We start from the raw sequence: 14,960 nt of genomic DNA on the forward strand, positions 1-14,960 counted from the left end.
AGGAAATTATAGCCTCCGGACCAGTTATCGTATCTATTAGATATGTGTAGAAACCTAGGTAGCTGGAAAAAGACACTAATTTAGAACTTCTTTTGGAGAAGTTTTGCTTCTTTGTACCTGTGGGGAATTATTTAAGACGAGCTGTTGCCCGCGACTTCAACATACAAATTATAACAATTACAAAAAGCTACGTATCCCCCGGGAACCGGACATTTCTCGGGGATGAAGCTTATCCCATGTGTACTCCAGACTTTGTTTTATATCTGTGCCAAATTTCAATAAAATATGTTGCACCGTTGCAGAATGATCGAGTAAACATTAAAAAACTAAATTAATGAATCCCACGGGAACCGTAACTATTCCAGGGATAAAAAGTAGCCTATGTGTTCTTCCAGACTATGCTCTAAACCTGTGCCAGATTTCATGGAGATCCGTTCAGCCGTTTAGGCTGCAAACGCTAACAAACATCCATCCATCCATCTAAACTTTCGCATTTATAATATTAGTAAGATGGACCCCTGACGGGTCCGAAACTAGTCGGTGCCGTCACCGGAAAAATATACACGAGTTGTAGCCTTTTAATAATCTTTTAATATAATAAATGCGAAAAGTTTAGACAGATGGATGTTTGAGTTTGTAGCCTAAACGGCTGAACTGGTCTCGATCAAATTTGGCATAGATATAGAACATAGCCTTCAAGGCTACTTTTTTTTTAATTCCACGCGATCGGGATCGCGGGCGAATACTATTTAGTTTACTGGTTAAAAGTTATCTTCAATATACTATTTGTCTACGTAATTTGTAAATATATTTGTCTTTTTGTGAGTTTGTCTCGTAGCAAAAGGAACAAGGCAATGCCAGTGTGTGCTCACCTAAGTTGTGTAACATCAGGTCTGTGCAGGGCGCCGGGGCAGCTGCAGATAGCGTTGACTAGCTTCAGCCCCTGGGCGCGCCGCACTTGCTGCAGGAACAGGTTCATGTCGGCGCTGCTCTCGAATGTGAAGGCGGCGAGATCCCGCGCGGGCACTGTCGCTTCCAAATAACGTGCGAACTTCGCCTCCGTGAAGTTTATCTGGATCGTTTATTAGTATATTATACTAGCTGTTGCCCGCGACTTCGCGTGGAATTAAAGTAATAGTAAAAAAACATAGCCTCTAGTACAAATAAAGATTTTTAATGCTAAAAGAGTTTTTGACATAGGCCCTTTTTGACTTATTTCAACACCTACAAAAATACAAATCTTTCCTCTTTGTACTGTTAGTAAAGATGTTAATCGCACGTGATGAGACAAGTTATAACGTATTTGTGCTTGTTTACTATTTAATGGTTTAGAAACATGCACATTTTCACATTATTTTATATTTACACTAGCTGTTCCCGTGCGGCTTCATTCACCATAAATTATGAAAAATTTATTCTATTCTTTACGTTTGTCAAATCAATAGCAAATGTCAAAATGACATGACATGACAAACCTTAGCGATCTTTCTTGATGTTGGCAGCAACTTATGGTCTCTCCCGCATTAGGGTTTTTATCCAAAATATTTACCCCCAAAATTTAATAGCGTGAAAATATAGCCTAAAGCGTGACGTAAGTGTTGGACTTTTTATTAAAAAAAGAATTATTCAAAAATATGCTGTAATTGCTGACATCTTAGGTAACAAAGAAGTGTGTTTACGCTTTATTATAATAGTATAGATAAATACTTACTTCTAACATCATTGGTTCATATACAGGTTTTGAGAACATTTGTTTGTTTTCTCTTAGCCACATAACTGCTTTATAACAATCCTCGCTGTAAGATCTCAGTACTTCTAAACGCTTAGCATCTACATTCTCTAAGTTATTTATTCTGTAAAAAAAATGTAATTTAATGTTAATATTAGAAATGAAATTTTTTTTTATAATACAAGAAGGCAAACGAGGAAGAGGTCACATAAATTCTAAGAAAAGACTGCCCGTAGACAGGCGCAATTGCAGATGTCTACCCTTAATCGACGGAGTAGACGCACATAAAGAGGATATATCCCCTTCCTATGCGTCTCCTCCGCCGTCAAATCCACTTTTCCTACCCATCCTTTCGTCTTAAGAAAAGGGTAGAAAGAAAAAGGGACCAAAATTAGACCTAAAGTTTAGATGGATGTTAAGATTGTAACCTAAACTGAATGGATCTTGATGAAATTTATCATAAACTAGCTGTTCCCGTGCGGCTTCATCCGCAATTATAAAAGCTTTATTTTATTTCTATTGTGAAATTTTTAATCGCAAATCTCAAAATTCAAATAGGAATGGCAACCTTGCTTCCTTAATGTTGGCAGCTTGTAGTTTAAGGTCCCTTTCCCACATTAAAAGTATTTTTCCAATTTACTTGCCCTCCAAGTTTAAAAGCGTGAAAATATATAGCCTAAAACGTGTCGTAAATGTAGGGCTTATTACTAAAGAAAGAATTATTAAAAAATATACTGATTGCTGACATCCTATGCTACAAAGTAGTGTGTGTTTACGCTTTATTATATTAGTATAAATGTAGTCTGGAACACATAGGCTATTAACTTATTTAATTCTACGCGGAAAGTCGCGGGTGAAAGCTAGTAAAAAAAATGACTAAAGTCCTCATATAACTCAGTTCTTACAGTTTTAAACATTGGTAGTATAAACTATTTAGTTAAAATTTCGTGTATTTATAACCTATATGTATAATTTAACCTATATGTATTATTATGTCGGTTTATATAGTTTTATATGCATTTCAAAAAGAATAAAAACTTACTTGTTTTGGAACAGTCTGATTTGTGGTTTAATATTATTGTCAAGGTCATATTGTAGTTCTAATTTCTGTTTCTTGAATCTTTCTATTGTAGCATTGTTGGCAGCTATCGGTTTTTGTAACTCTGCTAGTTCCATTTTTATTTGAGTCTCTGAAAGTGTTTATTGTACAAATTTAAAATAAAATGTAATTAATCAGGCATTTCTCATTTACCTAATCAGTCAGAATCCAAAACCCAGTAGACTTCTAATATTTTTTACTTAAAAACTATATGAACACTATTTATAAACAGTTTTTTTCTGATATTTTCTTTAATCTAGGGTTATAGAAATTACTTAAGTTCCTTATAATATCAATAATTTTCATAGGTTATTTTACATTTATATGCGTAATTATAAAATATGCTGAGAATTTAAGCACCATTGCCTTAAGCATAATATAACAATTTTCTATTTAACTTCACAAAGAGTATATATATAAAAAAACTAGTTTTCGCCCGCGACTCCGCGTGGAACAAAAAAACAATAGTGAGTATTTATGTGTTCTTCCAGACTATACTCTACATCTATACCAAATTTCATCGAAATCCGTTCAGCCTAAGCTACAAACTCTAACAAACATCCATCTAGACCTTCGCATTGATATTAATACTAGCTTTCGCCCGCGACTCCGTCCGCGTGGAATTAAAAAAAAAAATGAGTAGTCTATGTGTTCTTCCAGACTATCCTCTACATCTATAGCAAATTTCATCGAAATCCGTTCAGTCGTTTAGGCTACAAACTCTAACAAACATCCATCTAAACTTTCGCATTTATAATATTAGTATGAAGATTACCATCGCCGATTTTTTCTATTAACATTTTCTTATCGTTCCTTAGTTTTTCCAATTTAGCATTAGCTTCAAGTAATTCTCTTTCTTTATTCTGTTGTCTGTCCAATTTCTCTTGCAGAGAAGCTTCTAGATCTTTCAATTGGTATTCCTGTTGTCGCGCTGAACTGATCGCTTCTTTTATATTATCTTTTAAGGAATGGACTTCACGATTCTGTAAAAAGAATGTTTACGATTTCATTCACATGGAATTAAAAAAAGGAAAAATATACCTTATTTCACTCAGTGATAACATCATCAACACAACAGCTTTTTGATGGTAATGGTAATAACATTTTTTTTAAATCGACGCAGTAATTTATGAGTTATTACTGAATGTTATTTTCGTGTTTTAGTACGTTTTTTATAATTCAAAAACTACTGGAGTGTTTAATTTTGTAAAAAGTTGAACCAAAGAGCAGCTATGTCGCAATAAATAAAAAAAAAAGTATCAAATAAGCCGAGTTGTAAATGGTAATGTAATCTGTGTACATACATAAAAAATCAATCAAATGTAAATTTTTCATTGACATGCATATAAAAACATAAACATGACTTTTTTAAATTATGATTTATCTGAATGCTGTTGGTGTTATCCTTATAAATAAAAAATATAACAAACTAGTTATTGCTCGCGACTTCGTCCGCGTGAAATTAAAGTTATAAAAAAATATAGCCTACATTCTCACAGATAAATTACCTTTCTAATGATTAAAGAATTTTTGAAATAAGTTCAGTAATTTTTACATGAATCAAATACATACAAAAGACCAAATCTTTCCTCTTTATAATATTAGTACAAATAAAAAAAAAGATTTCTACTTACAGTAGCTAATTTCTCCTGTTCCAATTTACTTATTCCCACTTTAGCTTTATCAATGATTTTTTCCAATGGTTCCATTTTCCTTTTATGTGTATTAACAAGTTTCACAGCTTCTTTCTTATCTCTTTCACATTCTATTACTCTTTCTCTAAGAGTTTGATACTCTACCCAAAGTTTCTTTTTTTCACAAATCTCTATCTGCTTCTCTATCTCTTTCCTTTGATGCATACCATCTATTATCGTTTTTAATCTGTAAATTATTATATGTACATTTTACTGAAAAAAACCGGGATATAGTGTTTATTTTTTTAAATAACATAAGTTGGCAAACGAGCAAGCGGCCACCTGAATCCGCCAAAATGGCGAAGCGACCGCTGCCCATAGACATCCGCAATTGCAGATGCGTTGCGCCTACCCTAATCCGACGGAGGAGGAGACGCACATAAAGAGGATATTTCTCTTTCCTATGCATCTCCTCCAATGTCAAATCCACTTCCCCATCCCATCCTCTCCTTATAAAAAAAGGGTGGTAAAGATAAAGGGACTTAAATTAGGCCTCCGGCAGCAATCTTCATCTTCCTCCTTACCTACTTCTGTAGCGGTGCAACAGGTTTTTGTCCTCGACATAACTCTATCATCCGTCATCTCATCACTCCCTTCTTCATGTCACCTTTCACACAATCCATCTTTTTCTATGTCTACCTCTACCAGTGTACAGTCATAACTACCATTCTTGTTATATGCAATTCATCCCTCCGGAATGGTTTACCACAATAAACTACTACATTCCCTTTGAGTTAGCTAGATCTTACTAACGTAAATGTGAAAGTTTTGATAGATGGTTGTTTGGATTTTGTAGCAACTGCTAAATGGATCTTGACGAAATTTGGTATAGACGTAGACGATAATCTAGAACACAGGCTTACTCAATTATGTTTTTTAATTCCATGCAGACGAAGTCGCGGGCGAAAACTAGTATTTTATATAGATGTTAATTATAACGTATTTCCGAAATGGTTAACCGATTTTACGATATGTAACATAGATGCAGAACAGTTCCTAAAGTGATAATGCCTTTAGTTGGCGGTAAAATGCACAAATAGGGTGTCCACAATATAAACTTTCTAGCAAAATGAGTTTTCCTTTAATGTCATTGTAATGAATATTGACACAAGACTGATATTATAGATGTTTTTTTAAGAGAAAAAAATGTGATACACTACACAAATGTTATACAATTTTACTTTAAGAATCGCTACTTTAGAACATGCTAGAATAACATACAGACTACGAATACAGTTTTTTTAATTCTGTGCGGACTAAATCATTTAATGGTTTAACCAAGGGCGGATCCGGGTTTGGCGCCGGGGGGGAGGTTTACATAGTCGTGGTCAAGTCAAGCACTTGACAAAATATGTAAATATATTTTGTCAAGCTCTTGACCAACCAACTCAGGGGGGGATCATGACCCGCATGACCTCCCTGGATCTGCAGTTGGTTTTAACATACCTCTCATTAAGCCGTATCTGTTCTTGTAACAATTGGGCATTATTCTGTACTTTAGTTGATAGTCCTCTATGTTTATTTCTGCATTCTATTAACTCGTCAAGTTGTGCCACACTCTCAAGTCCCCCGACTGCGGACAATGTGCTGCGCAACAACTCTTGTGGATTCATCTTAGAGAAATCCTGTACTCTATCTTGAGGTAGTAATTGACAGAGATTGTCCACCTGGTATGTTAAATAATAATTGTTTTAGATTTATTATTCCATACTTATGTACTATATCCTAATAAAAACCTTTTTTTTTTAAAATTACAAGGTGACAAACAATTGAACAACCACCCGAAACCAAAATGGCAAAGTGACCGCTAACCATAGATATCCACAAATGCAGAACAAATAAGCGACCAGCCGAAACCAAAATGGCAAAGTGACCGCTAACCATAGATATCCAAAAATGCAGATGTCTTCCCTACCCTTAATTGGCAAGGGTGACAAACATAAAACGGATAATCCCTTTCTTATGGGTCACCTCCACTGTCAAATCTACTTTTCTTTCCCATCCTTTCCTCTTAAGAAAAGGGTAGGAAGGGATAGGGCCTTATAATGGAAAAAATTTGGATGTATCTTCAAAATAAACCTTATGTTTGTATGTTGATGAAATCCGCTAAAGAAGTGCCATAGACAAGAAACTGAAGAGAATTGAACTGATTAAATGGCACAGATCTCTAATTTTACTACAGTAGAACCTCGATAAGTTAAAATTGAAGGAAAACACAAAACATATTAAGTTATAGAGGTTTTAAGTTATCAATGGTCTTTAATGTAGAGGTTTTGGGCTCTAATGGAAACGGAACATATTATTTTTTTTTAAGTTATAGAGGTTATTAAGTTACCAAGGTTTGAGTTATCGAGGTTCTACTGTATTTTATTGAAAGTAAATGTTAGTATTATAAAAATATTTGATTCTGTTTTCTTTTAAATCTACTAATTTAGAAAATTACTAGACAATTTGAATTTGGCTATTTAATGGCTTTTGCTTGTGAATTTGTGTATGTAAAAAAAACTTTTTTTAGCTAGCTAGATATAGCTGATTTTTTGTATTAGTAATAAATATAGTGCGTTTTGAATTATCTCCATAATGGCTGGTTTTGACGGGACTTTCACTGCTGCACACTGAATGTATACAAGATTATTACAGGCAACATTTTATTTTTTTATAGTCTGTCTTAGTGTAGTCTTTTACAATTTACCTGTATATTTAAAGATTCAATTAGCTCCAGTACTTGTTTCTCTCTAACAGTTTTATGATCTATCGCCCAAGTAGAAACATCTCTGAGGTTAAAGTTTCTTGTTATTATAACATTTCTTTCACCCATATTTCTGTAGAGTTCTATCTCTATTGTAGATTCTTCACATCCACTTCTTACAAACTCTGATATCTGAAAACAAGAGGAGATTTTGTTAACCTTCTTAATTTGCAGGTTAAATCATTGAATCATTGCTATATTCCATTATCAAAGTTTATATGTAAATTAAAACTTGATGTTTCTACAGTTAAGGAAAATGTAGAGATGCAAACATATTCAAAGAAATTCTAACATAAGCGAAGTCAACTCACATTGGAATAGTGTGGACCAACGCCTAGGTATTTTTTTTGTCAACGCCGTCTCTGTTCTTCTTGCGTAGCAAGAAATTTTATTACACTAAATTTGCCGACTTGTTCTGTTTTTATAATTTTTATCCTTCGGCATTGATTGTTTATACAATTCTATTTACCTATTGTAGTCTTTATACCTGTTTGTTTCTCTACTTCTATTTGTTACATTACATTACACATTTCATTAATTTTCATATAACCAACGCCTAGTTAACCCTAATTTAGTACAGACTAGGAGATATTTAGTAGGTACATATAGTATTCATTTGAATAGGAAATGATATAAAATTATCGGTTGGGCTACAAACCTTTTTAGCACGTCCAATAACACTGGTTTTTCCACAAAGACCCAAAACTATTGCACAAACAAAAGTCGATTTTCCAGTTCCGTTGGGTCCGATTATCAAATTTAATGATTGACTTGGATATAATACTACTTGTTTGTATGTCCTGGAATAAATATGTTGATACATATATTACAAAAGGTCAAGAAACAAGTAAAGTACGTATTGGCGCGCCAAAATTTACTTACACAAAATTCTCAAGAGCTATCCGGTAAATGCAACCGGCTTTTACACCTTCGTTATTGAATACTTTTGACATTGTTAGAAATTTAAACGACGTTAACTATAAAATACTCAAAATGTTGTGTTCTTTTTGTTGATGAATTTAGAATAAAACATTATTTATGCACAAATATTGTTTAAAAAACCTTAACTCGTCGCTACCTGTCACATTCAACTTGACGTCAATTTGAATGGCAGTGTTTTCAGTTTAGGACATATCCTACAGATTAAAATAATTGAAAATTTTGAAATGTCGAATAATAAAATACGTTTGTTTTGCAAAATATAGGTATCTCTCATTAAATGCTTGGTTTTTTTGTATGGTACTCAACTAAAAGACCACATAAATTCGTTTATTCTAACGAAAAAGTGAGTTAATAAACTACCGATGTTTGTATGTTTTATTAAAAATGGTAACCATAAGAATCAATCGACGAATCGTAGCGAAGTATAGAAAGCAGCCAAACAAACCGAATCCGGCCGATGTGCTTGTCGCTCCCTTGTAAGCGAAGTTGACCGCCGTTTTAGTTTTTCAATTCTATGTTTTGTGTATGAAAATTATGACAAAAACTAATTTTCATGAATGAATACGTGACAAAATGTTTCAAAATAATATTCAATAGCAACGTATGCAGTTATTAAAGTGATATTTCATCGCGATACGATATTTTCTACCCCTGTTTCGATTAATGGAGGGTATTCTTGTTTATAAATATTGATTTGTTGCATATGATATTTTGAACTGTTACTATTGTGATTGTATAGTGAAATGTAGGCAGATGATTGTGTGTAACGAGGTATTTAACGGCAATGCAACAGTTGGATACTAGCAGTGGTTCCACCATAATGAACTGCGAGAGGTGATTACGATCGTGTTTTTTGTGTTTTATTGTGTTTGATAAGTGTTTTTTGACAATGGAAGGAACAACGGAAAAGGATTGCTCTCCTTTATGGAATCTGTACCAGCAAATCGTATCAGATATGAAGGTAAATATTCCTAACTGCAGTTTCTCAAATGATAAATTATTTTCTACTTTTCATTTAGGTTTTAAATTTACCATGTACGTCGAATTTATAGCGTAAGCATTTTACATGTTATAAATATGAAATTAACGAAACGTTATAATACTTTTAATAAGTTATTTATCATACTAGTTTGTGTTTAATTTATAATTTCTTCATTGCTGACGAAAATACGATTGTTTCACTTAGTGCATTTATTGTTCAATTAAAATATCTCATTATTCTATTTATTAAATTAAATTATGTAACTTATAAGTTGTATGGAGCATTTTGAAGTAAGATTAAAAAAGCAAATATTTTTTTAAGCACATTATTTTAACTGTTTTAAATGACATAATAGAGTTCTTGTTACATCCTATAGTTTTTTTCTGAAACATATAGATCTAATCTTTTTTACTATTTAGTTTTTTAACTAATGGTTTATAATTTTAATGTTTAAAGAGTGAATTATTGTAAATTACCTCAAAGGTGATCAATTTAAAAAAAAACGAACTGTTATTGAGTACTTGTTAAATATTTTTAATTTATCTGTTTTTTGTTTTTTGTCATTTTTTGCACATTTAGTTTAAGGTCAGGTTGAACCTGATAGAGTACTTAAAGCATATGGGGTAAAATCGGCAATATTCAACTGATGAGTGCAAATTACAACTGATGAGTGCATGAACAAGAATATGAATTTTTATTTAATTTTTATAAGCTTCTATATTCTTTGACAATTTATAGTTGTTACTTCTTAATTTAATGGTAAATGGGAATAAATAGAGATGAGGATTATCTAATTTTTTAGAATCATGGTAACATGATGCATGGGTGGCGGTAGAGTGATTGAGTGGGCAACCCCTAGAGATTTCAAAAATCTTAAATAGATATGAAACTATAAATATAACTATTTTACTGATCAAGATCATCTATTGGCATCATCATCACCAGCTCAGTATACATCCCCACCGAGGGGCTTGGAGCCTACCCTAAAGTAAGGGGTGACTAGGCCATAGTCAACCACTCTACTGGCATTGTACCATAAAGTATGTTGCATCTAATATTATTGATGTGAGAGTTTGGATGGATGGAAAAATGTTTGTTAGGATCTCCAGCTCTGGTCAACAGATATTAATAAAATTTGGTACCAATATTGAACATTCTAGAGGAACATATAGGATACATACTATTATTTTTTTATTATTGAAATATTCACATATTACATGTGATGTCTGTTTTGTTAAAAAGACTGATAATGTATTGGCTAAGGAAATATATGGGAAGGTTTTCTGTTATTATAAACTATTGCTAGATACATAGCCATAATAAAATAGTTTTATTTATTTTGTCTATGCCAGGGGTGGCGAACATTTATGTATCAAAGTGCCATTTAAAAAAAAAATGTTTAATGCGGTCTCAGACATGCTATCGAATAATTTTCACTATTTATAACGTCAAATAATATTATAACGTCAATTCCAAGGTACACCTTCCATAATTTATTCGTAGTGTTTTTATGATTATCGACGTGCTCAATATATTGTGACGTGTACCATGCCGTCATACAATACGACGGCCACTACGCTTAAAAACTACGCTGTTAAACACATCTTTTATTTTTTTTAAATACTGGTAGTTTGTGGTTTCATCTGAGTTAACACATATAGTTCTTTTTAAGCTGCACAACAAAGGTACACTGTAAAATTTAATTGACAGTTGAACTGTATTAAGTGTTCTTTGTCCGTGATTCGGTTTTCGAGGAATTAAAAATTAAATAGAGTAGTCTATGTTTTCTGCCAGATCATTTTTTACATTTGTGCCAAATTTCATAGAGATATGTTAATCCGTTTTGAAGACAAGCGGTAACAAATGTTCATAAAAACTTTCGCGTTTATAACATTAGTATGATATGAGATCGTATTAACTTATAATTGTTAGTATCTTACTTTTTACTGCAATTGAATTTAATTGTTTAATACAATAGTTTGTTCAGTTGAAACATTGAACACCTTAACTCTTAAATACCTGAAGTTTTAAATTTGATACCGGGGTTATAAATCACTACAATCGATTTTACTTTAATACTAGCTCTTGCTCTCGACTTCGTCTGCGTAATAATAAAAAAAAACAAAAATGAGTGGCCTATGTATTCTTCCAGACCAACTTCTACATCTGTGCCAAATTTCATCGAGATCCGTTCAACAGTTTAGGCTATAAACTCTAACAAACATCCATCTTCAAGTTAGAAAACAAAATAGAGGATATCACGAAAATGTATAAAATATCGTTTTGTTTTTTTTTCTATTTTTCCCCTTCAGTAAAAAACACAGTAAAGGGTACACTTATATCATAATTATCATATATTTTGTAATTCGATTTAAAAATCAGGCCCTTAAGGGTTTAATAATTAATGTATTATTAATATGAGCGTCACAACCATGTTATGCTTTAATAAAATATAGTCTTTATTACCTCTTATGTTTTCTTCCAATTTGCACCGCATACCTTACCAATATGGCCGTCGTGTCGTCGAGCTAATGCAACACCCTTATTTTGACATCCGACTACTATCCGATTATTAACATAACAAGCACAATTACGACATTTTAAAACCATGACATAAATATTTTAAATAATGTTTTGGATCACAATTACAAAGCTTATATCGTTATTTCAAATTATGACAAATGGTATTGATTTATAGCACAGACTAATAATCTTCCAAGAATACAGAATACGTCAAAGCAGTTAAAAAGCTAACATTAAATACACGAAAATTAACAATAAAACCAGTATTATAAATGCAATAATGGATGGATGGATGTCTATAAGAGTTTGTAACTTAAACTGCTGAACGGATCTTGACGAAGACATAGATGTAGAACATATTCTGGAAGGACACAGGCTTGCCTTTGTTTTTTTAATTTCATGACGGAGTCACGGGCGAGAGCTAGTCGTCTATACTTCTATACTGATATTATAAAGGGGAAAGATATGTATTTTTGTATGTTTTGAAATAACTCAAAAACTACTAGGCCGATTTTAAAAATTCTTTAACCGTTAGAAAGGTAATTTATCCGTGAGTGACAGGCTATATTTTTTATTATTTTTGATACATCGCGGTCGAAGTCGCGAGCAACAGCTAGTTGATAATAATTGTAAATCAACGCTCACCGAAGTCGTGCATTAAAATGTTTATATATTTGATTGTTCATATTTAAAATAGTTGATTGTTTTCAATGTGGCGGACGATACGGGGCTGTCATCAGATCATCCATTTAGTAGCATATTGCCATAATAAATATTCAATAGAAGCATCAGAATGCTGAATAACAATAGACGATTAACACATTCCTAGCGTGTTACAATTGCTAATTGGATACCTGTCTAAACATTGATCAGATTTATTTATGTTGATATCTGATTCTGTGCGTCGTTAGAGTACAATGTATGTAAAAGTGAGTCTCGTAAAGACAGATTTACACTAATAGTGTTAAGAATTCACTTGAATTATCAAATAGTTGGAGTCAAAACGTAGGTACTGGTAGTCGATTTGTTCCATTCTGTACCAGTTGTTGAAACGACAAATCTAAGATGGATGGATTTTCTTTCGTTACTTTTATTTATACGTTTCGTTTACTTTTCTTTATTACTTTTTAAGATCTACAAATCCTTACATCATGTTTATATACCTCTAACTGTTTAGGCAGCGTAAGCCGAGAAAAGTTAAAATATAGTAATTTTTAACACCGGGGTCCAGAAGTACGCTGTTTATTAATAGTTCCTCAGTATTAGTAATAATAAAATATAGCCTATGTTACTCACAGATAAATTACCTTTCTAACGGTGAAGGAATTTTTAAAATTGACCCAGTAGTTTTTGAGTTACTTCAATATATACAAAAATAAAATTTTTTCCTTTTTTTTTATAACATAAGGTGGCAAACGAGCAAGCGGCCACCTGAATCCGCCAAAATGGCGAAGCGACCGCTGCCCATAGACATCCGCGATCGCAGATGCGTTTCCTACCCTTATCCGACGGAGGAGGAGACGCACATAAAGAGGATAATGCCCCTTCCTATGCATCTCCTCCACAATCAAATCCACTTCCCCTTTCCATCCTCTCCTTATAAGAAAAGGGTGGTAAAGAGAGAGGGACATAAATTAGGCCTCCGGCACCACACTCATCAAACGAAACTCGGAATTGCTTGTAAAATTACCATATCAATACTAAGAGTATATTTATTTCAGTTTATTTATAAATCTGATTCAAGAATGACATATTTAATTATGATTCAAGCACGTCTCAACACTTGGTAATTTACATGAGGCCGTAAAGGATGACGGATCTTCAATACTGTGTTGCACTGCTTAATATTCCACATCGGATGAAACTGCGTAAATGTAGATTAGAATCCCCAGGTACGGGACCGCTCTGAATAAATGCATTGGAAACCAGGGATTTTCAAACGTTTTCCTTTACAGTTTAGTAACTGGTTCTCGCAACTTTTCCCGCGTTAAATTATAAGTAAAATAGTAAAAATATAGTCTATATTGCTCAATAACATAGCTTTTAAATGATGGTAATCAGTCAAGTGTTTCTTGAGTTATTTCAAAATGTACAAAAACCCAAATCTTTCCTCTTTATGGTATTAGTATTTATCTGTTACTCGCGATTTGTCTATGTGAAATTTTAACCTATGTTACAAAGCGATAATTTAGCTTTTTAATGGTGAACGAATTGTTGTAATCGGCCCAGTAGTTTTTAAGTTATATCAATACATACAAAAATACAAATCTTTCCTCTTTATAATATTATTATAGATATATAGATGGGAGTAGCCCCAGTAGTAGAGATGGTAAGGAGTAAAAGGTTAGCATGGTATGGGCATGTTATAAGGAGGGATGAATCGCATGTTACAAGGAAAACGTTAGTTATGAGTGTGGAAGGGTACATCGGTAAAGGTAGACCTAGAAAGAGACGGATGGATTGCGTAAAAGGTGACATGATCAAAAGGGAAGTGATGACTGAGATGACGTATGATAGAGTTATGTGGAGGACAAAAACCTGTTGCGCCGACCTTACGGGAGGAGGATAAGGAGAAAGATGATGATGATTTGTTGCAACCCTGATATCTTTATGTTCCAGTCATCGTCGCCCTTTATATCTTTGTATTGTTTATAGACTATTTTACTCAAAGATTATTTCATACAATTTAATAGACGTAGTGAACAACATTTTTTTCACTGGTAACTTCTTTGAAAGGTACAATGTTAGTTGTCAAGTTTAATACACCACGAGGTAATTTTTTTTATAGCCTTTTAATTCCAGTAACTGGACCCGATTCTGGGTATAGGCCTCCTCCAACCTTTTCCATAAGTCCCTATCTTTCCCTTTCTTCATCCATCGACAACCGGATAAAAAACAATAAAACAAATTATCAATTAATAAAAATAAAAACCGACTTCCAAACAAAATACACTAAAAACAAAACAAAATGCACTAAAAACAAAACAAAATACACCAAAAACAAAATATTCTCAAAAAAACAGTACACTAAAAAGTAACGAAATAATTCCATGAAAATAGTAAACCTACCTTATTGTAACTGTTATGTCTATATTGTACAATTATTATTACTTTGATGTCGGTGTCAGTCAATGTAGATTCATTACTTAATTGTTACTATACTTTCAATTGTCAATTGTTATGGTAAAAATGTGGAAACCCTTGACAAATAAATGTATTTGGATAAGGATTCATACCGAACA

The 14,960-nt window shown here is 32.9% G+C and overlaps 2 protein-coding genes across 2 annotated transcripts in view; one reads left to right on the top strand and one right to left on the bottom strand.

Annotated features, from left to right (window-relative positions):
• LOC106109942 (structural maintenance of chromosomes protein 5) overlaps positions 1-8,224 on the bottom strand; it is a 14,597-nt gene extending 6,373 nt beyond the window's left edge. The window contains exons 1-9 of the mRNA XM_013291600.1: positions 8,154-8,224; positions 7,930-8,071; positions 7,215-7,403; positions 5,969-6,189; positions 4,463-4,709; positions 3,604-3,811; positions 2,772-2,919; positions 1,712-1,853; positions 873-1,072 (exon numbers count right to left, since the gene is read on the bottom strand). Coding sequence (XP_013147054.1) covers positions 873-1,072; positions 1,712-1,853; positions 2,772-2,919; positions 3,604-3,811; positions 4,463-4,709; positions 5,969-6,189; positions 7,215-7,403; positions 7,930-8,071; positions 8,154-8,224 — 1,568 coding nt within the window. The remainder of the gene's footprint in view (positions 1-872; positions 1,073-1,711; positions 1,854-2,771; positions 2,920-3,603; positions 3,812-4,462; positions 4,710-5,968; positions 6,190-7,214; positions 7,404-7,929; positions 8,072-8,153) is intronic.
• A 429-nt stretch (positions 8,225-8,653) lies between these two features.
• LOC106109943 (MTSS1-like protein) overlaps positions 8,654-14,960 on the top strand; it is a 138,624-nt gene continuing 132,317 nt past the window's right edge. The window contains exon 1 of the mRNA XM_013291601.1: positions 8,654-9,174. Coding sequence (XP_013147055.1) covers positions 9,103-9,174 — 72 coding nt within the window. The 5' untranslated portion in view covers positions 8,654-9,102. The remainder of the gene's footprint in view (positions 9,175-14,960) is intronic.

This window comes from Papilio polytes, unplaced genomic scaffold, assembly GCF_000836215.1.
Source record: "Papilio polytes unplaced genomic scaffold, Ppol_1.0 DF820956.1, whole genome shotgun sequence".
NCBI lineage: Eukaryota > Metazoa > Arthropoda > Insecta > Lepidoptera > Papilionidae > Papilio > Papilio polytes.